This window comes from Tachysurus vachellii, chromosome 22, assembly GCF_030014155.1.
Source record: "Tachysurus vachellii isolate PV-2020 chromosome 22, HZAU_Pvac_v1, whole genome shotgun sequence".
Classification (NCBI taxonomy): Eukaryota; Metazoa; Chordata; class Actinopteri; order Siluriformes; family Bagridae; genus Tachysurus; species Tachysurus vachellii.
Genome location: NC_083481.1, coordinates 13,976,404 through 14,003,186, shown reverse-complemented (window position 1 = coordinate 14,003,186; position 26,783 = coordinate 13,976,404). Strand labels below are relative to the sequence as shown.

Sequence of the window (26,783 nt, the reverse complement as noted above, 5' to 3'; positions counted from 1 at the left end):
GCAAAATAAATTTTTTAAAAATTTGTTTTTCTGATCATGTATTTTTATTCAAATAAAAAATGCCTTAATGAATAATTAAACAATTCAATTAATTACTATGATAGTGACTATTTACACAGCACTAGTTCTTGATCCGTTCTTGTCACTACCACTTTTATGTGACTTACATTAGTGAAGAATTGTTTGATTCTAATAGAAAAACCTGTGAGAAAATGATATTAGGATTTGAAACTGGTTGCTGACTTGAGCCTTTTATTGCACATAAAGAGCAAATAACTGAAAAGCAGAAAAGACAGAATATACACACAATTAATTTTTAAAACAATAAATAGAGATGACAGAAGATATGATCAGTGTTTTCTCTTCTTTTTTTTTGGCACCAAACATTGTCCTAATTTGCACAACAGCTCAGATACATTTAGCAATATGTGGGAAATGTTACATGCAGCTGACTTACAAAAATCAGACCTTAGATCTTAGACATATTTCAAATGTATGTCTATATAAAAGTACAAGTACGCGACCCGAAGGCTGCGCCGATTTACCATCTCGACCTCATTTCTGCACTTAAATTACATACATGAAAAAAAAAAGTATACGTAATGTGACATCATCCCAAATATCAACTCAAGTAACACAAAACATTTTCCTAAAATAGAAAGTCAACATTTCAGTTCAACATTAACCCAGTTTTAGAGAACCATCTGTGTGGATCTTGTTATTTGAACTATATAAAATAAATCTGTAATAAAGTCTCGGTTTACAGCCACGATTTAGCATTTCAGGAGTGACAGGTAATCAATATGACATGGAAGGGTGAGTTCATGAACAAGATGCCATTTAGTCCCCAAAATAAATGAATTTACATACAATTTCTTTTAAATAGTAAAGTTAAACTTTCACAGCATCTGATATCTCTGTTTCTGATCAGTTATTTTATCTAAAACACTTCTTGCCTGTCCCAGACCACTATAACTACACTTTACCTGGAAATATCCTAAAAATACAAAACATCTCTTTTTTTTTTTTTTTTTTGAAATACGTCATTCATTATAGATCAGAAAACTGTACATTAGTCCCACAACATAGAGCAATATCAAATATTTGGAATATTCCAACAATCAGCAGGAAGTGAAATCATCTACATTTCCTAACGATCATGGGAAGAAGAAAAGCAAAGTTATCTGGTTTATTTTTCATTTTGAACGTACACCCGTATTTTCCAAACGATCAGCCGAAAGTAAATGATCCGTCTAAAAAAAAAAAATTTAAATATATTATTTAAATATTTTACTAATTATTTAAATAGTTGGAAAGTTCTTAATGTGCTCGTGTCAACAGGACGGATGTTAGTTAAGCTCACTTCGTGCGTTTGCTAATTCCATCCCAAACATTTAACCCTGTTACACATTTACAGTGTTTTCTAAAAATTATTGTTGCCTTTTTAAAAAAAAAAAAAAAAAAAAAAAAAACACATGATGAGGACTAAACAACACCCCAATCATACATCACCCACATATGACTTATAACTTAATATGACTTAAAACATCTTTGGTTAAAATTCTATGAAAAAATTGAAAGTAAAACTGTATTAATGTTAAATGTTTGTCTTTAAATTGAATCACACTTGGCCTTTGACCAGTTTGTCATGGCTAAATGTCTGCATTCTCAGCTTGCAAGCTCCCACGCATGCTAACTAAGGAGCATTAAAGCTTGATTTCTAAATGTGCAACTTTTTTAAAGCGCACATGCAAATATCTGGCGCTCCTGAACGCATGTATTGGGGTAACGCCGGTGAAGGTATTGCAGTCGTCAGTAATGCGGGTTTTAATAGAGTGCTTTATACAAGGTGCTAGATTGAAGCTGTGCGTTGAGTTGAAGTTCCACCCAACCTTCAAGGCTAATCAATAGCGGAAACAACCAGCGACGTCTTCTGTGCCTTCAAAGACGATTCCTTCACACAAGGATTCCTAAAAAAAAAATATCCCAGATAATAATAGAAATCAAAGTCTTTGCAGAGGAAAAAGTATGTCTTTAGGGAAATAAGAATAGCATCAGATTTAAAATGTTAGCCTCTTATTGTCAAATTTGAAAAAGTTGTTTATATGTAGCAAAGGTAACGAAACAATATTAAGCATTTTCATTCACAGAAATGCAAAAAGCTGTAGATAATAATAATAAAAATGTAGACAGAGAAAGAGTTTTTTTGTTTTGGATCCACAATTCCACTGGTGGAAGTTCAACTACTGGGGTAGAAGAGGTTAAGGAGCAGAACATCAGCTTTAATTTAAAAATGTTTGTGTATAAACCATATAGGAGTCATATACACGGCTTGGCTTGTACTGACATAATAAAGGAACTTCTGAAGCCGTGCTCATTCACGCACAATGCATAAAATCCCACAGATACACGTTGGGTTAGTTTTCCCATCAAATAGCAGAACCGGGGAAAAATGTGATCTCAGTTACTGTGGTATGGTTGTTGGGTCCAGATGGACTGGTTTGAGTATATCAGTAACTGCTAATCTCCTGGGATTTCCACACAAAGCAATGACTTGATTTTACACACAATGGTGCAACATCCATTGATGTTCTGAAATCCAAAGCAAGAGGGCAGATAAAAGTGGTGCAAATAACCACTCTTTACAACCATGGTGAGCAGAAAAGCATCTCAGACCTCACAACCTGCTTAACCTTGAGGCAGAAGAGCTACAAAAGCAGAAGCCCACATCAGGTTCCTCTCGTGTCAGCTAGGAACATCTACAGGAGTCTCAAGGATAATCAAATTCAGACAACTGAGGCAAAATAAATCACCTTGTCTTTTTTTAGTGAACATTAATTAAAGCTCTGCATCATTTTATCAACTCATTTCTAGATATTTTTCGGGTGCTCTAAAACGGAAATGCTCTTCAGTGAGCCGAGACTGAAGGCAGAGAAGCCCAGAAAATAAGCAGGAACTGAAAATAGCCTCCTGTCAGAACCTTATGGCAGGGGACAGACCATCTTGGGCAGATTTATGTAGTCTCATGAATATAAGGACATAATGATTCCTATATGGATAACAGTTGCAAAGATATCTTTAAATTAAAGCCTGATATTGTCCAAATAATACATGCAGACTGTAATTCAGTCACCCGTTACCTCATAAAATACACACAGCAAAAAACCCAACTGTTTAGATAAGTGTGACTGAATACCAGCAGAACCACCATAGGAGGGACATGCAGCAGATTATAGTAAGATATACAGCAGACTTTAAACAATATGGAATTAATACTGAAACAAAAAGACAGAACATTCCCATCAAGAAGTCATGATGTGTTTGGGAGCAAAAGAGAGAAACGATGAAATGCACAGGGGAATATATACTCACAGAAAACTGCCTGATACTCGAAGCTATGGAAGAACAGACAGAGAGGAGAGAGAGAGAGAGAGAGAGAGGGGGAGAGAGAGAGTAGGGGGGTGAGGCGTAGTGGGGGAGACACAGAGAGCGGAAACGCAGTGCTATAGTCACGTGGCCAAAGCAAACCAATCAGCTTGAGTTAACACCATCAACATGACATTAAGCACATACAGTGTATGATATTACAAACATCATCAAGAGGTGAACGCAAACATTAATACGCTTTAAGCACATTTACACCACAGTGCTGCTGAATTCTCGATTCTGATTGGTCGGAAGGTGTTGATAATAGAAGCTCTGAAACTAGTTCCGGCTGTAAGGTTTAGATTTAAGCGCTCGTTCTAATACGTTATAGTTTCTACCGTGAAAACTGACTAATACTCTTATATTAATGATTATGTTTTCTTTAAGGACAAGTTTATTTAACAACTATAGAAGGAGTCTCCAGCGACAACGCTTTGTACCAATCTGTAACCAATCGTTGTCCACGATTGGAAAGTCTTCAGGAAATAGGACACCGTGTTATAGCATTTTTCTCATATTCAACTGAACCGAGAATATAAGACGATGAAGGACTGTTTATAACTGCTAAGACGTAAATGAGAACAGAATCCAATTTGACTCAGGGATCAAAATATTACATGTAACTAACTATAAAAGTATAAAAAAATATGACCTAACATGCTTTGAATAAAAATAATAATCTAAAAATGATAATCTTCAAATTTTTGCGGTATTACAGAATTAAACCAACCCTGTAAGAATACACATTAAGGACATTGTTATTGAATTAATGGAGTTAAGTAATGGAAGGTTATATCTATAATCATCACATAATGTGCTCAGGTGACATTTATTTAAACGAGCAAAAGGATGTCGTCAAAAACAGTCAAGAATTTAATGGTCTTAAATTTCTCTAATATTTTGTACCAAAACCTGAAGACAATTCCAGTTTGAGTTTTGTTTTTAACATATCACACCTACTGGGCTATATATAGTTGTGCTCAAAAGTTTACATACATTGGGAAAATTTGCAAGATGTGTACCTTTTCTTTTCTAAACAGTGTAAAGACAAAGCAAATCTATTTTATTTCTCATAGAACTCAAGTTAATATGTAAGGTATAACAGAACGGAATAATCGAACAAAACAGAACAAAAAAGAAAATAAGGATATAATCCCTGTTCCAAAGTTTGCATACCTTTAATTCTTAATATCATGCATTCCCCCTTTAGCATCAATGATGGCATGTGTACGTTTGAGATCTCCTCAAAGTGGCTCAATGATATTGAGGTCAGGAGACTGTGATGGCCTCCAGAACCTTCTCCCTTTTTCTGCTGTAGACATTGGAGGGTCAACCTTGCCTTGTGCTTTGGATCATTGTCATGTTGGAACATACGAGAGCGTCCCATGCGCAGCTTTCGTGTTGTAGAATGCAAATTGTCTGCCAGTATTTTCTGATAACATGCTGTATCCATCCTGCCATCAATTTTTACTAACTTTCCTGTGGCCCTGGAGCTCACACAGCCCCAACACATAAGAGATCCACAACCGTGCTTTACAGTGGAGATGGTGTACTTTTCACCATTGGCCTTGTTGACTTCTCTCCAAACATAGCATTTATGGTTGTGACTATAAAGTTCAATTTTGGTCTCGTCGCTCCAAATGACTGCTCCAGAAGCTGTGAGGCTTGTCTAGATGCTGTCTGGCATACTGAAGGCGAGCCTTTTTGTGGCATGGGCGCAGGAACAGCTTTTTCATGGCAACTCGACCATGCAGGTCATTTGTGTTTAAGTACCACCTTATTGTGCTCCTTGAAACAACAACAACACTTTTTTCCAGAGCTGCCTGTATTTCTCTCAAATTCTCTTTTGGTTTTTCTTTGCGTCCTGAACAATTCCTTCAGCAGTAATGTGTGAAATCTTTCTTGACCTACATGACTGTGACTTAGTATCAACAGAATGTCTTATTTTCCACCTCTTTATGAGAGTTTGAACAGTACTGACTGGCATTTTCAAGTGTTAAGACATCTTTTTATATCTTTTCACTGCTATATAAAGTCCAACTACCTCATTACGCAGGTCCATTGGCAGTTCTTTTGTCTTCCCCATTGTGCAGTATCCAAGTCAGTGCATCATCTCATGAGCTGAGAAACTCACTGACTATTTATGCACAGACACTAATTACAATTACAAAGCTGATGAGTCACAGGTGTGAAAATTTAAATAGATATTTGAACCACTGTGTGTCAATCAGTGTGTTTATAATGTGGCCAAACATCCAAGTATATGTAAACTTTTGATCAGGGTTGACAAATATGTGATAATTAACGACTTCACGTGACCACTATCCTTAAATAAGAAAAAAATCTTTTGCATTATCAGTCATATATTCAAAGTAAATGCCAATGTTTTACAATTTCTTTCAGGGTATGCAAACTTTTGAGCACAACTCTGAACGAAACAAGCAGTTTGTGCTAGTCTAATATTAGTCTTCTAGCTTCCGTGTAAAGCTAAAGAAGTACATTTTGGACATCAAATATGTTTGGTCAGGTTGAGAGCGTTTTTAATTCATAATGTGTTTGGTCTGTAAATGTTAAGGCAGTATGTCTCAGATATCAGTGTCAGAAGGAAAAAAACAAAAACACACACACACACACACACACATAATGCATGAGGTGCATCACAGTACTCCAACGATGACTCTCTGCTACAAGGCTTACAGGAAGCAGCTGGTAAGCCATAAGGACTGAGAGAGAGAGAGTGTTAGAGATAGAGACAACATGCAGTCTGCCAGGGTCACTGTACAGAGCCAAAACACACAAACACCCGCAAGCCTGAAAGAGGTCATGCACACAAACAAGCGCGAAAAACAAGACATGAACATAAACCAAAATGTTGTTAACCCGACCGGGATCACGGGTTGGCTGGAACAAGGACGAGTTGTCTGATACAGTGCAGTATGAGACATGAAGAAATAGGAGAGAACCGAACTGGATCGATCGGGACGAATTGAGTTAGTCTGCTGTTAACAGCATAACGACCATGGACACTAACTTGGCTGTGTAGCAGCGCCCCTTCAGGAGTGTCAGGAAAGTGCAGGGCTGAGGGGGAGGGAGCGAGGGGCAGCCAGGGCCGGTTTCCGGCGCTGTACAGGCGCGGACGTTTGACCTGGTCGAGACTGGACAGAGGGGTGTAACTATTCCGTCGGAGCAGCAGAGGGGGCGGAGTCCTCCGAACTTGCCCCTGGGTCGAGACGGGAGAGACCATGAGTGTTACACAAAGAAAGAGATAGAGAGAGAAAGAAAGAGGGAGAGAGAGAGAGAGAGAGAGAGTTTGAAACAGAGCGAGGTGATTACTCCAGGCCTCATCTTAGCGTCAGAGTCTACAAAGATTCCAGTAAAATACACATGGCAGATACATACATTATGAAGTCTGTGTTTCAATACTGTTACAACATGCCATTGCTGACTTGACAGCATTTTCCTTTAAAACCTGTTCCAGTGTTCCAAGTTTTTTCAGACTTTGCCTCATCCAGCCAACTTTCCAAATCAGCCTTGTGAATGAAAAGAATTCTGGCATATCAAACTATTTATGTTTTTTTTTTTGTAAGACGTAACAAAGCATACTGGTTTCACAATATATCATTTTTATTTGTCTTTTTATAAAGCAGTCTAGTATTATCAGATATGAAGACACTAAAGTAGGGTTTATAGCATGTCTCCGTTAAGATGCTATATGAACTCTTATGAACGCTATATGAATGCAAACCCTTAAATAAATCCAAGCCTAAACTGTTCTTCTTAATTGTTGTAATGCTTGCATCACGAAATTAAATAGCTACTCGTTTGGATAGTGAGTAAACCAGCTAATCTACAACTAGCTAGCAATTATTATGTCAAATATCAACAGTATTTTCTCTTTCTACCAAGAGGAAGAGCGTTTAGTTTGAGGTATTATGTACTTGGAAGTTGAAAAGGCCAAGGTAGACAGTATTGGCACACAGGAACAATGATAGCTAGAAGTCTAGAAAAATACCACATGGGTTACACTCGATACAACATAAGTAAAGTAAAATTATGAGAGACGTTATTATATCAATGTGGCTTGAAATATTTCAGGTGAACCAGCAGTTAAAACTCCAACTGTTAACGACGTACTTAACACCAAAACAACAGTTTAACCATTAAAGACCAACCACGGATGAGTGAAATGATTCCACAACAGGTAGAACTTCACATTTTAATAAGGGGAAAACAAACTGAAGTTGTCACAAGTGATCATTGGAACGAGGGAAGTTTGTAACGTGCCGAAAAAAAAGCGGAAGCAGAAGAAGATACACAGGCAGCGGTGCTGTGAAAAAACATAAATGCCATTCAAAGGTCGCATGCTGGATCAGTGGAAGGCTGCATGCATGCCCCAAGCCATACAAATAGTCAGAGTGCTGCTGAGACAGATCAGCTCAGCTGACTTACTAAAGGTCTGTCTCGGTGTGTGTTCACTGCCTCCACATTCAGATAAAACATTTCCACTTTGCACCCTGGATAGAATAAGAAGGTAACCATTAGAAGCACACGGGTGTTGATGGATGAACATGTGATAAGGGCATATTTATCTCCGGTCCTACCGTAAGCAACAGGGGTGAGCTTCAGGACAGTGTGGAGAGGACATTTTAAGTACGCGAGATCATCTGTTTGGGGGAGAAACACATGACATTAGGAAGAATACTAAAGAGTGTTTATGTATATTCTGTATTTACACCTCAAGAAATTCTCCAATCAGACAAAACTGCATAAATATACTTTTAATTTTAAACCTGCTACGAGACAATATCCATTGTTAAACGTGCTATACAAATAAAATTGAATTGAATTGAATTAAATTGTAGGAGTAGCACTATGCCTAAAATCATGCAGATACAGTAAATGCTCACATCACACTGGGGGAAAACATGTATTCTCAGTGACATCAATGCTGGTGCAAGACAGGCTGGTTTGAATACATTTCAACTGCCGAGCTCTCTAAGAAATCCTCTCAGGTTTACACAAAAATATGCGCAAAGCAAAAAAATCCAGTGAGAGTCAGGTCTGTGGGGGGAAACGCTTTGTTGATGAGAAAGGTGAGACTGATTTCAGCTGACAGTAAGACTACGGTAACTCAAATAAATCACTCTGTGTAGCCATGGTGAACAGAAAAGCATGTCAGAACACAAAACTAGGACCATGAGGTGGATGGGCTACAACAGGAGGAGATCACCTCTAGTTCCACGGCAATCTTTTTACAAAATGAAGAAAGCTGAAATAAAATGCTCTGTAAGTGTATAAGTATACAAATGTGTGTGCTTGTAAGTAAAACCTGCGTTCTTGTCCAGAAAATAAGCCAAAAGGCATCTCATGACAGCTTGGTGGCAGATGACCAAAACATTTCCCTGTCTTTCCAGCTCCATAATCACTGGCTCCAGGCGCTGGACCAGATCCTGATACGACTAAAAGTAGGAATTAGAGACATAAGTTTGGACATTTTTTCTCCATCCAAATAATAATAAAGGAATTATTTGCATAATAATCTCTAGCGTGTGATCTTCAACGGTGTCGAGTTTGACTTGGCTGTTGATAGTGGTGCGAGTAGGATTTAGCAGAATCACTTTATTCCTTTAGTCTGTCTGGTCCTTTAAGGAGCCATCCCTTATCTTTGATTTCACCGTATATAAAACATTATATAAATCTGGCACCAACCAATTAGCAACAGAATCACTAAACGCATCACATCACAGTGTTTCAGGGTGGAGTTTTTTCTTTAATCATTGATGTTAACCTTAATACTGTATAGTTAATTATAGGATGAGAACAGCCAGACTGCACCTCTCCTCCTGGGTATCTGTAATGGTATTTGTCCTGGTCTCGAAGTGCAAACTCTTCCGGGAAGGAGCTCTGAATCATCTCGTAGGACATCTCCTCACACACACCCTGAAATCAATAATAATTCACCATGACTATAGGATTTTTATGCACTGCTATTTACCTTACAATGCTAAAATTATTATAAAAGTACTGAGTTAAATGTTTGCTTTAGATATGGTTTACAGCTAAACTGTATTACAAACTTTTGATAAGAACTGTATCATTATGCTTTAGGAGACTCGGCCAGAATGGCTTTAGAAGACGATTTTCCAGAATGGCTGCCCTATAAATTCAGAAAATAAGGACATTGGAGATACTAGTCTCGTAGCTACAGTGCACAGCTAAATAATAAAAATCATACAATACATTATTTCATTTAAAGCTTAATTTGGCATACTAACAGCATCAATCTCATTCAGGATCTTCCACTGTTCATATGGCACTCCCAGAGCCTCAGCTGTCTGAATGGATCTCCTCAGCTGGCTGGTCCAGACCTTCAGATCTGACAAGCCATGTTCCTCAATAAACCCACGCAGAGCTGCTGCAAACTAGACAAGAAATCATCAGGAGCTGGAATAAATGCTACGATATATCCATGAATTAAACCCAATAATCCCGCTACTCCTTTAACATCTAAGCAGAGAGCGATCTTCTCACACAGATGCTAATTTTAGACAATTTTTCAGACACATCTCTGTTCTCTTCATGCCCAGACCTGCTTGCCGCGAGGTGAAAGCTCAGAGTCTCCCCCGATGCGACCCTGCACGTTGTGGTCGCTCTCACCATGTCGGCACAGGTAGATACAGTGGGAGTGCACACGGATGTTCATGAGGTAGTAGACGATCTTGCTCTGGATGTAGTCCTGTATGCGGTTCACCAGGAAACGGCGACCTACGTTCATCACTTTAATAAATGACAGATCTCTGAAAATGGAGAAGAGGAGTCGGGAGTCCACAGACACTACACGGCTAAAAATATCAGAAATTGAGAGCACGATTATGTCATTTATCTTGTATGCTGTGGCATTATAATTTCTGTAGGTCTTAGAGCTGCTAGGTCATGAGTGATAACACGAACGTTCCACACTTTTAAAAATAACTAAAAGCAGATAAAAAAAAAAAGACAACGTCTCATCATTTAGTAATTAACCACTTTATCACATGGTGTTTTAGAAAAGAAAAAAAAAAAAAACAAAAAAAAAAAAACAGTCAATTGAAGACAATACATAATTGCATCTAGATAGGTAAGATCTACAGAATCATAGTATTTAAATTAATATGATTTCATTTTACGTTAAGGATTTAACTACAGAAAGCCTTCTTCCCTCCAAAGCGTTATCTTCAATAAATGGTCCTACTTGTCATAATCATCAGGATCCAGTGGTTGGTAAGTGACTTTGTAGCACTCAATACGTTTCAGGAAGTCGTCCATGACTCGTTCTCTGTGAGCTTCTGGGTAATCTGGACTCGACACCTTCACTTCCTGTACGCAGAGATAATAAGCTACATAAAGGATAATTACTTTTAGACTACTATAGAGGCTACAAACGAAGGTGAAACGTTTTTCTTTACCAAAATGTTAGCAGCGATAACATCCGGGTCATCGCAGACGGACTCCACAAAAAACCCCTGTGCAAATAAACACCTTGTTTATGCCATGAAGTCGTCACATCCAACTTTAATTTATTTAATGAACGTGTACTGCACCTTATACGCATTCTCCTTTACAAAATTCAGGATGAGATCACGTCTCTCTCGGGTTGTATTCGTTGCATCAAATACCTCAATCACAAAAAATAAAAAAATTCAAAAAAAAAAACACCCAGGTAATTATACTGCAACGTCACCGAAATCTGAACGATTTATAACACCACTGCGCAATTTGAGAGGTTTTATGTCAGAAGCTTACTGCAATTTGTCCTCCTTCTTCATTCAGGTAAGATTTCACATCTTGCAGCGCCACCAATGCACACTTCCTGTAGAGGACAGCATACCTTTATCCATATTTGTAATTATATTTTCACATTTTATGTAAGACAGATGCAAAAAAAAAATGGCTTCTGTGCACAAAGATGAAGATTAAAAACACAAGATGTGTGTCTATTTTTATATATATATATATATATATATATATATATATATATATATATATATTTTAGCCCCGCCCATTCCTTAATCTCACATGCTCTTGATATATAGATTTAATTGAAATAGTTTACTATATTTAATATGGATGCCACAAAAAATAAATCATTTTAGGGTTAAAAACGTGTTTTTTTCGTTAAAAGTGAGAGGGGAAAATATATTGACCTAAAAAGATTGAGGAAGTTAACACTTTACAAATAGTGTTAATGGTGAAGATAAGCAGAAAGTGATAGAAAGTAAATCCACTTTGTATTTGTGTAAGTCAGCACTCAGCATTTCAAACACTTTAACAGTGTAAAAGTCACCATGTGGACCTAAGACAAATGTTTTATAAAAGCGTTAGACTGAGTTCTCATGACTGACAGCCAGCAGCTCCTGACTACACATCTGCTCATCTTAATACACCCTCCCTTGAAATAGTATAAATGCTCCTTTTTTTTGTTCTAAAAGGTTCTGGATGATTAAATTGCTTCTAATGTTTGTCTTTTTTTTTTTATCATAGTAAATTTGTGAGCAGGGAAAGGATCCATACCACATAACCCTCGACAGACCGAAACAAACATGTAATCTAATGCAGTAGATTATCAAGTTATCGTTAAAACGGTCTCTGTTACTTTCCCTTTACAAATCACGAATCCCAATCCAATTTGCAAACTTGCCCTTCATGAAGTGAAACCTTTATAAATAATAAATGCTTATTAATGCAATATTAATGCGGTATGAATACATAAGTACACAGCATGAGCAGCAGCTCCAGCAGTGTTTGCAGATGGTGTTTACGTTAGCATTATCCCTTATTAAAACTGGTATCAATTACAGAAACACGTGATGAGCCGACATGGTAACAACACTGAATAGTTTTTTTGATTTATCGGTGCTGAACTTACTTCCTTATTTTCATGGCCTCTTCGTTGTCATGTCTAAAAAAGTCATAGGACTTGTATGCTTTCACAGCCTCTCTTCTGTAGACCCCCAGATTAAAGACTGCAAAGAAGAGCGCAAGAACCCATTCAGTTAAAGGGAAAAAAAAAACAATACATAAAGCTGCATAAAGGACAATAATCACTGATGAGGTGGAATGACGCCATTATTATGCCACGGTTCTGTATTTTACAATAACATGATGTTGTGAAGTGTTTATTCCTCTAATATTTCATTATTTTTCATTTATTTAAGCAAGGAACGTTGAATATTTATCTGTTTGTAGTTACATTTAATGCTGTCGAACATCCAGAAAAGTCTGATTCTGTCACTACTTTATAATAATAATAAAATATCTTGTTAGTAAAAAAAAGTGCAAGTTACAGCTTTATGTCTGATGGTTACAAAGCGCAGACATTGAAAACTCCGTCTATAAATTATAATAACCATATCAACAGTATACACATGTTAAAAGCACATTTTTTAATCTAGCTATTTATTTTTTTGACGTAAATTATGCAAACATCTCCCATATATGTCCATGTGAATTTGTCGTTACTGAAGGAATTAGATTAGATTAGACTAATCTGCACATTCTGACCAATCAGAATCAAGAAATCAAAAACACAGTGTCTGAGAATTCTTTCACAGCTTATGACAAATGTAACGCAGAAAGAAATCCTTTTTAATTCAAAGCCTCCAGCTCAGTCTAAAGTGAATAAAAAAGGATATATTTAAAGAATGCAAACGTAAATAAAAAGCACACACCTTTAGTTGGAACTCCAATCCAGTTGAGATAGCGTGTGAGCTTCTTTGACATGTAGGTCTTGCCTCGCGCTGGGAGGCCAATCATGACGATCAGAGTTGGCGAGTTGGTCATGTAAGATGCCCATGCTAGAGTTCAACACACACATGCTTAAAACACAAGTTACACAAATTTCAATTTGCTACTTGTGAGCACTCTAGGTGATGCACAATACGTTTACGTTTATCCCTCATTTCCTTTTCTTGTTTCGGAGTTCACTTCTGATCCTAGAACAGGGACTACTTACTGAATAAACCTTAATTAAAACATTATTTAAAATTCTACTACACATGACTTTTCTAGTATCGTTTTTTAGCAATTCTGCTATCTAAAACTTTCTACTGTCCATAATGATATAATTTATTAGATAAGAGACATCTATCTTGCAGCACCTTTTTTTGTAAGCTCTATTTTATGAACATCAGTAAGTCTGAAATCAGGTCTGTCCCTGATGGAAACGTTCTGTCCAGCTCAACTTGGACAAAAGAGTATAACAGCTCATAAGAGGGCATGATTCAGCATAGAGCATTGATTTACCTCTAGAGATCACATCATTGCTTTGCTTCAAGCCAGACACAAGGTGATTTCCTCATTTTCAGACTAGGACTTCAGTCTAACACTAAGGTGTTTGTAGCTTGAATGCTGTTTAGCCCATTGAATTGAACACTGCTGGCCAAGGATAAATATATCTACCATATCCTCCCTTAGTTTTTAGGTAGATTTAACAATAAAAATTCAGCTTTAACTCCAGAGAATGATGATTACTCTTGAGAGGATTATATTTATAATCAATAAATATAATTTATAATTATTTGTGCAAAAGATTCATATCATCAAATTCTCAAGATTTTTTTTTGGTTAACGCTACCTTCCTAAACATACGTTCTGTTCGACTAGGTGCAGATCGTGGCTCCAGTGGAAAATAATCTTTGATGATCTTTGAGTCCTTAAATCTGTCCAGCTTTCAAATTTAATAATCTGTTCACTCTAGAGACCATTACATAGCTTTCGCTGTCTACTGATTTTGTGGATCTGACGTAGAATATCAGTGGAAAAGGGTGCATGAGAAAAGAAGCTGTTTAGTATTTTGGAGCTAAAAGTGAAATCTGACCAATATGATTTATGGCATTTTGTTCCCCTGTGACCTCAGGTCGGCACACGACAGCTAACTTCTTACAAAAATAATGAAAGTATGACAACACCAGAATCGCAGATCACAAATACCTCGGTATCGGATTATTTAACGTGCTTCAATGGATTCCAGCGGAGCTGTGATTGCGATCTGGCAGTTAAACTCAGATGAGTTCATGGCTGTCATTTTACTGTGGTATGTAGGCCAGATTAAAGTGGCACATGTGGGACGGCGGTTTATGAGTTGGAGAGGCAGCTGACCTATGTGGAGTCTGTTGCAACCTACCCTTTATTGTAAGCAGTTATAAGAAGTAGCCTGTATTTTTAGAAAGAAAAGCTGTTTAACAGAAAAGCTGGTCAAGATCACCTCATCTAAAAAAATGACATTATCATTGCTGAACTGTTCTCAGCTCCAGGTTCTCGAGTTTGATCGTGAGCTGTCAGCGTGCGTTGCCCATGCTAATTCAGCACTGAGTGTATACGTGCATGGAGTGCCCTGCGATGTACTAGACTCTCATCTACAGTGTATTCTTCCCTCAAACCAAGGGTTCATGAAATGCATGAAATTACTCTGGGCCTGGTCGAGCTATCGATTAAAAGTGTCTGCAATTTGGCCAATATATATCAATCCATCTATCTATCTATCTATCTATCTATCTATCTATCTATCTGTATTCTGTACTGCTCATCAAACACAGGGTCTCAGAGAATGGAACGTATCACAGGGCAGAAGGTGAGGGCACCCGGGACGGGTTCCAGCCCATCACAAGACACAATCAGACATACAACACACAATTTAGAGATGCCAGTCAGTCTACAACACACATATTTGTGCTGGGAGAGACAGAAATTGAATCCCCAACCCTAAAGGTGGCACATTGCCCAACATATATGCACCTGTAACAGGTCTACTAGGTAAAATATTTAAAATCAATGGATATATTGTGTATTTTTCATATAAGTGCATGCTTAGGGAGAAAACAGGAGGTTGTCTGCTTACAGCACTGCTTCCCATTGGCCCTGGGCTCTGATCTCTTGGCTTCATCACACATGCTGAAGGTTTATTGATGAATACTTCTGCATCTGCAGGAGGATCACTGAGGACCAGGTTTCTAGAGAAAACAACATCACAGTTACAGCATTTACTGCAATCTCGTGCTGACGTCATCAAGATGCTCTGAAACACAAACCCCGGTGATGGCGCAGTGTAAACAGCGCTTTACATAAACAGTGCGTGTCAGTGAACAGAGACTCACCGTCGTTGCCGGGCTTCAGGAGGCAGAAGGTTTATGCTTTATTTAAGCCATAACACATGACTGTAAAGGGCGGAATATTATCTCATCGTCCTTGCACAGCACCATGCGCGCGCGCACACCGGCTTTGACGACCTTCCAAGGCAACGAGACGCCCCGCCTCATTGGCTGAAGGTGTGTGCTGACGTCATCGCGCCCTTACCGTAAGTATTCTAGTAGCGTGTTTAAACTCGTCGGTATTACGGTAACGCTAAATGCCTCTGGCTTCCTGAACCCACAAGGATGAAACCACATCATTCTTTAGGACCTCTTTGTATGCTGTAGTATTATTATCTTTCTTCACTGAACGTAACCCAAACCTGTTCCAGCATGACGATGTGCCTGTGCACAAAGTGAGCTCCATGAAAATATGGTTTGATAAGTTAAGAGTGGAAGAACTCAACACACCTGGTCTCCTCACCCAACACACCTGGTCTCCTCACCCAACACACCTGACCTCCTCACCCAACACACCTGGTCTCCTCACCCAACACACCTGGTCTCCTCACCCAACACACCTGACCTCCTCACCCAACACACCTGGTCTCCTCACCCAACACATCTGACCTCCTCACCCAACACACCTGGTCTCCTCACCCAACACACCTGGTCTCCTCACCCAGCACACCTGGTCTCCTCACCCAACACATCTGGTCTCCTCACCCAACACATCTGACCTCCTCACCCAACATGTCTCGCCTCCTCACCCAACACGCCTGGCCTCCTCACCCAACACATTTGGCCTCCTCATCTGGCCTGCTCACCCAACACATTTGGCCTCCTCACCCAACACATCTGGCTTTCTCACACAACACATCTGGCTTTCTCACCCAACACATTTGGCCTCCTCACCCAACACGTCTTGTCTCCTCACCCAACATGCCTAGTCTCCTCACCCAACACTTCTGTCCTCCTCACCCAACACATTTGACCTCCTCACCCAACACTTCTGTCCTCCTCACCCAACACTTCTGTCCTCCTCACCCAACACATCTGACCTCCTCACCCAACACGTCTGGTCACCTCACCTAACACATTTGGCCTCCTCATCTGGCCTGCTCACCCAACACATTTGGCCTCCTCACCCAACACATCTGGCTTTCTCACCCAACACATTTGGCCTCCTCACCCAACACATCTTGTCTCCTCACCCAACACGTCTAGTCTCCTCACCCAACACATCTGTCCTCCTCACCCAACACTTCTGTCCTCCTCACCCAACACTTCTGTCCTCCTCACCCAACACATCTGACCTCCTCACCCAACACATCTGACCTCCTCACCCAACACATCTGGCCTCCTCACCCAACATGTCTGGTCTCCTCACCTAACACATTTGGCCTCCTCATCTGGCCTCCTCACCCAACACCGCTACCTAGACTTACTAATGCTCTAGTGGTTGAATGGACAGACTTTCACACAGACACTTCCAAATCTAATGGAAAACCTGACCACAAGAATGAAATTATTATAAAAGCTGAATCATAATCAAGTGGTTCTAAAAGCATATACGTGGTTTACAGTCTTGCGTCCACAAACATTTTGCCTATATAGTGCAATTTGTATTGTATGGTTGTTGATATAACTTATTCAGGATGAACCAGCATTACAACTTTTTGAAATCAAGTTTAAGCAAATATTAACCATCTCCTACATTTATCCATTTTCACTGGTACCTTGGTACCTTTATTCAGGGGAACTGAATAGTAATGAAACAACCTTAAGGTTCTTAAGTAGATTAATACTGAATTGAACAAAAATAGACTTGCGTTTTTTTTTCCTTTCTTTTTTTTTTTTTTTTTTACATTTTTTTATTTCTGACAGTACAAGTTCATCTGTAACTCATTGATTAATAGGGCTTCAGAAAGATCTCTGGGTGAGAATCAGTATTAAGGCATCAACAAACTCTACATTTCAGATGTTAAACAAAGAGAGAATCATATAGTTGTAAAATGCTACTGCTTTGTTGTTGAATGTTAATAAAAATATTACCGTCTGTTCTCTTAAAACTGAATGTAACAAAGTTAGCATTGCTTCCAAAGTTTTGGCATCTAGTGTATATAAAAATTATTCACAGTACGAAGAGTAGTAGTGTAGTGAAGGCATAAAACTAAAATAATGTAGATTAATATATATAATCAATTCACTTCAAATACTTCTGCAATATATTTAATTTGAATTAAATCGAGTGCACTGACAGGGACGCAACATAATTACGTCAGTATCCCTTAGAACGTTTTCACATGCCCTACTAGTAATTTGATTACTTATATCCCATAAATACTGTGTAAGACATTCTTCATAATACAGCCATAAAGCACGTAATGGTTTTATGTGAAGGTGAGGCTTTCTATGTCTGCAGTATTGCCTAAGAGTGAAACATTTAGACTTTTAAGTTTTCAGACCAAGCCATTTTGTAGAAATACAGAAATGCATTAAGAATTTCCCATTACATCAAGAAATTAGTTGCACAAATATAAACAAAGTCAAATAATATAACTATATATCCACTAGAAATTCCCATTCCGGCATAAAAACTCAGGTACTTAGAAGGTGAATAATGTAGTAATTTAATTAGCATGAGTATCCAGGTCATGATATCCAGAATGCTAAGCATCACGTAGCATCGGCAGGGAACGCATGGAATTCCCTCTTATGTGTCTCGGGTCTAGAATTTTCTCATAAAATTAGAAGAAGGAAAACAGATTAAATTAATTTTGACAAATTTTAAAGTGCAGACACCTGGGCCAGGGGAATTAAAAAACGATAAATGAAAGCAGCCAGCATTAAGCTGATTCAAGACATGAGGTTTCACAGGAATGTGTAGATTTAGCCAGTAGATTTGCACACACACATGCAGGAAAGTAAGTGTCTGGTCCTCTAGCAGCACAGGGCACTTTCACTCTGCAGGCTCCCAGAGACTCACATCATGGTTTGATCTTCCAGAGCTGCACACAGAGACAAATCCACAATAATGCATGTGAAAATCTGCTCAGAGTCTTGACATGAACATTCATTCGATTCGAAAACGTCTTTATATCCTGCAAAAACTCGAGTTTTTTGGGTGTCACTAAATAGAAATCGTGTCCATGATCACTCACTCTGATATTGAAGCCCAACAGGTCACTGATCACAGCTGAAACAGCGGACAAGATGACTACTCTGGTAATGTTATAGATGAGAGGGTTCACCGTCAGCCCCAACAATCGAAACGGTGTGTCCAGCTCCTAAACGAAATTGTGGTGTAGAAATAAAGGTTTTAACAATGACACTCAAAGTATGATCAGCTTCTAAATTCCCATATATGTGTTACAATTCTTCAGTCCACCAAACTATTCTTATCTTCCTTCATAGTCTCGTGTATGTTTAAATATAAGATCAAACTCACAATTTTAATAAATAACCACCACTTTAGAAATAAATTTGATTTATATAAAAAAGTTGCCAGTAGATGGTGCTCCTGTTCAGTTCTGGCTAGTCTCTAAACTTCAAATGACTCAATGATCAACACCAAAATAATCATATATCAAAAGTTAAAAATATAAAACTGTAGTCAGTCACTTGGCAAATAAGTGATAAATCAAAGTTTGATGTGTACTATAGACCAGGGAAACCTTTGAGATCTGTAAGAAGACTCCAAACAATGATTTATATCCTTGGAAATGTAAAAATACAAAATCAGCTGAAAGCCCTTTATCTGTAAAGTACAGTGATATCTGGGAAGTTGTTTGAGCAATTGATACGTTCAATATGATGAGGGTTTTCCTGTCAAAAAGGAAAACTACAAGAGGAAACTACAAGAGCTACAGAGGAAGTACCACTGAGATGAATTTTTGATATCCTTTCCTTTTAGAAATCTAGATTTCCCCCTTCACACATTGCACTGAAGATGGAAATAATACAAAGTATTACAAAAACTAACTTACTTTCAGTAACTTTGTGGCCAGTTTCAGAACATTGTTGACGATGCTGAGGTCATCCTTTTTTTCTGGTTTCTTTTCCATCTTCAGATACAAGTTTATCTGGAGGAGAAAAAATGTTAAACAAAACAAATGTTTCAAATAAAATCTATCTAAAGCGTGATGTATGGGATTTGTCAGTAATACAGATTGCTACCCTTATAGTTCAGCTCGACACCATCAAACGATACTTTAATGAATTGGGGCATGGAAGCTTTTATTATCGCCACATATACATTAAAGAGCAGTGGAATTCTTTTCCTCACATATCCCTGTGGAGGTTGGTGTCGGAGCGCAGGGGCAGCTGTGATACGGGTTAAGGGACTTGCTTAAGGGTTTTGTTTCCGATCAACAACCCAGAGTCTGAAGGACCTGAGCCACCACTGCCCCTACTTGTGTGTGTTTACCTGTTCAGTGAGCAGCACAGAGGTGTTGCTGTATTTGTGGTTAGTCTCAGCCCCGAGCGTGGCCAGCCGCAGCAGGAAGATGAGGAGCGCAGCGCCCCACACCAGCAGCTCCCAGTTACTCTCCCACTCCAGGAACGAGTAGTGGTTGTTCAGCACCTACAACCACAAAGTAACACATGGACTAGTGTTCATGATCAGACTGAGACACCATAGTGGCTAACGTTGTCAAATGTTGCCTGACCTGTGCACAGATAGTGAATGCAATGGAAAGAGCCAGGAGGAAGATGGAAGAAACAATGACATCCACAGATCGCTGAGGCCCCCGCCTCTGTAAAAACCAAACAGATTTCAGGAATTTGGCATATTTTCAACAGCAGAATAAAATAATTTCCATTCAATTTTGTATTATATTATATATAGATGGACCTTGAGGAAAGATCGAAGTGAAAGCCACATCTTGATGTTCTGCACCTTTTTCAGTCTAAAGTGAGGGATTGCAGATTTTTTGGCTTTGCGTGCTGAAGTGATGTGACTGAAGAGTTTGGCGAAGAGCAGCCGCTGTGAACGACATTACACGCTTGTTTAAAATACTCTGTAGTGAATGAGTTACTGACACCTTCAGCACCTATAACAACCTTCAGCAATTAGTAACTAAATGATAGGGAAAAATACACAAGAAGGAAGAACGCTGGGAATTGAGGAATGCTACTGAATGGATTTGGGTTGTTTTATACAAAGTGCCCAAAACATTTTGAAAGACATGTTGGGATGTGATCTTACAGATCTTAAAAAGAAAAGCAGAGCCCTGTACCTGTTTGTAAGTTCTTTCAGCGACGCACATCATGAAAAAGAAAAGACTGGTGAGGAAGACTCTCTCCACAGTGGTGATAAGGAAGAACGCGAGGCTGTAGGCACTCATTTTCCCAGCAGCCATGACGACCAATTCATTGAGGGTGATGGAGTTCAGACGGGTCGTGTCAAGCTGCTGAGCCAATCGGAAACAGAAAGGCAGCAGGGCCAAAGTGGCTGTAACCAGCCCTCCAAAGACCAGGTAACCCATTCCCTGTTCCACCAACTTTACCTGCACAGAGAAGATGGGAGGATTTACTCATAATAACAGGAACAGAAGAGCAACCTAATCAACTTCAGTGGTTAAAAAGCTGCAAGATTCGACAAAATTTTTCCTAGAATGAATTCAAAAAGGCAGTTTGTCATGTTAACAAATCAATAATTCCACAGCGATCCTTACTGATGTATCGTTATTGACGCCTTATGAGTGTATCTTTGGATTTACGGTACTTTCCTCTCACAATGTAACTGTTAATAAAAAAAGAGGAACTCACCTGTGTGAGGATGATGCTGCTGATCTCCAAGACGGACATATCAGCCTTCTTACACTCACCCTGCTCCCAAATAATGGCGCTCACACGGTCTTTAGAAGGGTGGCAGGCCTGAAGCCATGAAAACTGGTGCTGAAAAACATTTCACAAAACTATTACAAGTTGTCCATCTCTTGGGTTAAATCTTTTAGACTATATAAATGAATAAATAAAAATAAATAAACTTGTCACACAGCACTGACCTGTGAGAAAGCCTTGTCCTCATCACTGCTGAGGACTGTAGGTGGAGGCAAGGTAAGGTTAACACTGTGAAGCCCATCATCTCCACTCTGGCTGCTCACTGAGGAGGCGGAGTCAGAACCCTGGAGAAACTCCTCCCACAACACGTCATCTGAATCAGAGGCAGGCCGAGAATCCTCAGAGGGTTGCGCGGCCTTCAATTCGGGAGGCATTGCTGTGGCGATCGTTGTCGCGCCTTCATCATGTTGCTGCTGTGGACCATACACAATATATAAAACTCCACATACACCACACCTATGTTTATCTCGACCCCAGGAAAAGCTAAAGTTCTGACCTGATGCTTTTTGGTGGCTGGAGACTCGGTGGCATTCTGAAGTCTTTTCCTGAGTCCAGGAGCAGGTTTGATCTGTTTTGAGGATTGCTTTGGGATGAGTCTGTCTCTCGGTTTCCCTGCTACCTCAGCTTCCTCTTCATCACTGGAAAGCTCTTCAGAGAGCCCATCCACATGCTTCCTCATTGAATTCTGCACCAAATAAGGCCAAAAGTCTACACAAGAGCTTAACAATTTAGTACTGTTTTGAACCTAGTTTCTTGTTACTGCCTTTTCTGAACATGAGACCTTCTCAGATCGATCCCAATGAGCTGCTAATTCCTCATATATTACAAGAACAGATTTGTTACCTGGTCCTTCTGTGATATGTAGAACTGCTTGCTCTCCTTGAGCTCTGATGCTCCTTTATCTGCCTGGTCTGCTCTTTTCAGTTTTTTGAACTTCCTCTGTCTAGACAAAACACAATTGTGACAGATGGATGATGTGTAGGAGGAACAAAACTCTGCAGGATGTGCTGTTCCATATACGCTTTGTGTCGGGTCATATGGTTACTAATTAAAATATCATAACCTGCTTACCTTTTCTTTCTAGAAGGGCTTGTTTTCTGGCTGGTAGTGTGAATAGTGGTCAGGCTGGACGCTAGGCTGCTCTCATGGGTGCGGAATGACTCGGTGGACACTATTTGGCAGTGCACTGTTCCTAATAGCATTATCAAGCACATCGGTCCCAGTACCTCACTGGCTGTGGCTGCAGGTACCTCGATAAACAGCACAGCAGCTGCCACTGTTAAGGAGACAGTTAATAGTTATCATTCTGAAGACAAGAGAGGAACAGGAGGTGAGTTTTCCACGACCAGAATTTTTTTGCACCTGATAACCGCAACAGCGCTGTTTTCTCCATTGACTAGCCTCATACAAAAAATGTTAAAAGTGTTATATTTTTGGTATCTGCTCTAGTGTGGCACCAACGGGAACTAAAAGCAAATGGAATTGGCGCTATATATTGTTGCTGACAGAAGATGATGTAAATCTTTAAAACCACAGGGCAAGAAGGCTGCTTCCTGTACAGCAAATTTAAGAAAAGTGTTTACCTTGCAAAAAGTACAGCAACAGAATCGAAGTGGCAATGAATTTGGACGTGACTTGGATCCACCACTTGAAGAAGAACGGGTAGAAGAGAACCCTGACCATGCCTTTACGGGTCAGAGCAGTCCATGGGCTCTCCGGCTTGGCCTTACTAAACGTGGAGCCTGAAAGACAGAGTGCAAGTAGCGCTTACATACAAACAATGAGTCATCAAAGAAAGTCAGAAAGAAGGTTCTTGTGTTCATTTTATTAATGAACATTATGTCATTTGTCAACAATTCCAGGAGGCAAACAACTGATAAGATCAGACACTCACCTCTCACTAGGTCAACATCTATGAGGTCTGGCTTGATGTGGCCGGTTTTCTTCGGCTTATTTCTCATGCCCTGTACAAAGCCGTTGTTTTGTTTTTATTTTACTTGAATTAACATTTTATTTTCAGAAAATGTTACCCATGAACTTTAATGTGAACTTTAAATGTACCTTAAATTCTGCCTGCTCCAGAGATTTCTCCCATATCTGCTGGTCGTACGCGCCGATCTTTGACACAAAACAAAACACTATGAGGTCACATTTCAATGTCACTGTATTTTTTTAACCCAGGCAAAAGGTTTGCTTACCTTTGCTTGATACCATGCTATTCTTGACATTGTTGAAATATGAAGGTGTGTAAGACCTCCAGGAAGGTCATATAACTCATCTCATACAGTAATTAATATTAGTCACGTCCCACTCCCTAAACAAAGGAGGGAGAGAGGGAGAGAGAGAGAGAAAGAAGACGAATTTGGAGGTTTATTATAAAAACAAAGATGATGATGATAATGATGCCTACAGATGGTTTACTGCAGCCAGAAACTAAAGTGAATTGTCAGACTTGTTTAGGTAACTCATCTACTCTAAAACAATCTCAACAAATAAACACTGAGGCAAATGGGCTACAACTGCAGACCAATGAGACGAGAGAGAGAGAATCAGAATCAGAGTCAGGTTAGGTTCCAGCTGTTGGTTAGGGTTTGTAACACTAACCTACATTAAGCCTAGATACAAAAACTGAGAGAAATCCTCAGTGATCACGGCCTATCTATAGAGAAAGGCAGACACGAGCAAACATGGCTTCCAAAAGAAGAAAGAGTGTGTTGGAACTGTAAGACTGTTGAGGTTGAGACACCTAGACTTACTTACTCCTATTGAGAGGAGAGCAACTGCTCATATTTCACTGGACAAATGCACACACTCAACATAGAGAGAGAGAGAGAGAGAGAGAGAGAGAGAGAGAGAGAGAGAGAGAGAGAGAGAGAGAGAGAGAAAGAGAGACAGAGAAAGAGAGAGCGGCAGAGTCAGAGAGAGAGAGAGAGAGAGAGAGAGAGAGAGAGAGAGAGAGAGATACACACAGAGAGAGAAAAGAGACAGAGAGACACAGATAGAGAGAGAGAGAGAGAGAGAGAGAGAGAGACAGACAGACAGACAGAGAGAGACACAGAGAGAGAGAAAGAGAGAGAGACAGAGAGAAAGAGAGACAGAGAAAGAGAGAGCGACAGAGTCAGAGAGAGAGAGAGAGAGAGAGAGAGAGAGAGATACACACAGAGAGAGAAAAGAGACAGAGAGACACAGAGAGAGAGAGAGAGAGAGAGAGAGAGAGAGAGAGAGAGAGAGAGACAGAGAGAGAGAAAGAGAGACAGAGAGAGAGAAAGAGAGACAGAGAGAGAGAAAGAGAGACAGAGAAAGAGAGAGCGACAGAGAGAGAGAGAGAGAGAGAGAGAGAGAGAGATACACACAGAGAGAGAAAAGAGACAGAGAGACACAGAGAGAGAGAGAGAGAGAGAGAGAGAGAGAGAGAGAGAGAGAGACAGACAGACAGACAGAGACACAGAGAGAGAGAAAGAGAGAGAGAAAGAGAGACAGAGAAAGAGAGAGCGACAGAGTCAGAGAGAGAGAGAGAGAGAGATACACACACAGAGAGAGAAAAGAGACAGAGAGACACAGATAGAGAGAGAGAGAGAGAGAGAGAGAGAGAGAGAGAGAGAGAGAGAGAGAGACAGACAGACAGACAGACAGAGAGAGAGAGACACAGAGAGAGAAAAGAGACAGACTCAAAGAGACACAGACAGAGAGAGAGAGACAGAAAGACAGAAAGAAAGAAAGAAAGAAAGAAAGAAAGAAAGAAAGAAAGAGAGAAAGACAGAGAGAGAGGGAGAGAGAGAATTAGTGTTTTTATTTGATTACATTAAAACTAACCAAACGCCTAATTCTGTGTGTGTACAGTTTAAGTAAACGCTGTATAACTTACCGGTCTTTCCGAGCACAGTGTTGCATGACCACAGTGATGTTAGCCTTCGTGCTAACGAGGAACTTTATCAGGAAGCGACTCACAAAATAAAGTGACAACTATTTATCCTCAACACATCCAAAAACCCTCATATACGTGGTCTTTATTATTAGCGTTAAAGTACTCCGCTTCGTTTCACAAATATTATCCAAAAGAATGCACGACTTGTATAGAAAATAAAAATGTTTCTGTAATTTTGTAAACAAAAAAACAAACAAAAAAGTTCAAGCTCAAAAGAAACTTCAGGCAGTTACCCTGGGAACAGTGAAGCCTGCGACAACGCTGTAAAGTTTAACATTTTTCAAAATAAAAGTTCAGATCAACAACCGCGCTGTATTTTAACCCCTTCGCTATAATTAAATAATTAAATTTAAAAATAAAATCAAATGTTGATTGTTGTTTTAAAGGCGTTTATATAAAATAAAACTATTCTTGTATTGCAAATGTAACACCTGCTCATTTAAACCACACATATAAACATCTGACTGCTCAGACTACATAATCTCAGAAACTGTAGTAAAATTATGTTTACATCCGAACATTTAAACAGGTTTACGTTATAATACGTTATAAAAAATAATGGACGTATCTCTCTATATTTGATTGCATCCTCATCTGTTTTCAGAAATGTTTGCTCAGATGAGTCTCTAAAATCAAATGTAAAAAAAAAAAGAATTCTTTTATAACAGCTAAAATTCAGTTCAGACCTTCTAAAGCGGCTTAAGTGTATAAAAGGGGCTGTAAAGTTATCATCTTAAATAAAACAACAACAGATTTAAAGTCATATTTTTAAACCTGTTTAAAAAGTATACAAAGGTATTTACACCTATGGTTTTTATGCGTTTTTTTATTTGTATATTAATCCAGATTCTGAAGATGAATAAAGTGAATAAAGTCTGTGGTCCATGGTTAAAATAATGTTTTTTAAATTGGCACGTGCATTTACATTTGCTGCTTTTTATGTATATAATATATAACATGAAATAATCAAGATAATCAAGACCCCTGGAACAAGGCCTTAGTCACGGGTGATTTAAAATAAATATTAATATTTAAAATGTGAATCAGGGGAATTGGGTGTCCGTTTGGTTCTTTTTAATCTGCACGCTAAACGAGCAGTCAGATGAATAAATCTAAGTAGAATTGCAAATTATTAGTTATAAAGGATCATTATTATTATCCTTTGTTGTACCGTCCTTACTGTCAAAACACCCAAGGAAGAGAAAGGTATGGGATGGATGTCATCCTACCGATGTGTTAAAACCATCTCTTTGGCTGTGATCCCACTTGAACAGCTTTTTAAGGAACATTTCATGGAATCTCACTTGAAATATCTACTAAAGCCCGACTCATTGCCTTGTCTTATTCTCCACTTTATCTGGAAGTATGATTGTGTAGCATGTGATATAACCATAGTTGAATATGTAATATGACATAGAGTCAAATACAGTAATTGCTACTTAGAAAACCATGAATCGCTTTTGTACTTGCTTGTTGTTTCA

The 26,783-nt window shown here is 39.0% G+C and overlaps 2 protein-coding genes across 6 annotated transcripts; both read right to left on the bottom strand.

Moving 5' to 3' along the window:
- Positions 1-239: 239 nt before the first annotated feature.
- Positions 240-15,970, bottom strand: pfkfb2b (6-phosphofructo-2-kinase/fructose-2,6-biphosphatase 2b). Of its 4 annotated transcripts, XM_060858356.1 has the most exons (17): positions 15,558-15,970; positions 15,302-15,413; positions 13,134-13,259; positions 12,332-12,428; positions 11,209-11,275; positions 11,007-11,081; positions 10,872-10,928; positions 10,658-10,782; positions 10,016-10,223; positions 9,702-9,848; positions 9,262-9,366; positions 8,756-8,885; positions 8,028-8,090; positions 7,876-7,940; positions 6,458-6,646; positions 3,373-3,395; positions 240-1,970 (listed from the first exon to the last, which is right to left on the bottom strand). In XM_060858356.1, the coding sequence occupies exons 2-17, from the start codon at positions 15,351-15,353 to the stop codon at positions 1,901-1,903; spliced, it is 1,599 nt and encodes a 532-aa protein (XP_060714339.1). In that variant the 5' UTR covers positions 15,354-15,413; positions 15,558-15,970; the 3' UTR covers positions 240-1,900. The 4 variants fall into 4 exon arrangements, with proteins under 4 accessions (XP_060714339.1, XP_060714341.1, XP_060714342.1 ...); XM_060858358.1 differs by lacking the exon at positions 3,373-3,395; XM_060858359.1 differs by lacking the exon at positions 6,458-6,646.
- Positions 15,971-17,746: 1,776 nt separating this feature from the next.
- Positions 17,747-25,545, bottom strand: phtf1 (putative homeodomain transcription factor 1). Of its 2 annotated transcripts, none has more exons than XM_060858257.1 (17): positions 25,243-25,545; positions 23,576-23,691; positions 23,439-23,495; positions 23,272-23,341; positions 22,961-23,119; positions 22,449-22,653; positions 22,221-22,320; positions 21,874-22,062; positions 21,542-21,790; positions 21,303-21,431; positions 20,771-21,040; positions 20,386-20,517; positions 20,201-20,287; positions 19,960-20,115; positions 19,520-19,615; positions 18,695-18,820; positions 17,747-18,541 (listed from the first exon to the last, which is right to left on the bottom strand). In XM_060858257.1, the coding sequence occupies exons 2-17, from the start codon at positions 23,603-23,605 to the stop codon at positions 18,521-18,523; spliced, it is 2,076 nt and encodes a 691-aa protein (XP_060714240.1). In that variant the 5' UTR covers positions 23,606-23,691; positions 25,243-25,545; the 3' UTR covers positions 17,747-18,520. The 2 variants fall into 2 exon arrangements, with proteins under 2 accessions (XP_060714240.1, XP_060714241.1); XM_060858258.1 differs by having other exon boundaries at positions 21,542-21,787.
- Between the last annotated feature and the right edge of the window lie 1,238 nt (positions 25,546-26,783).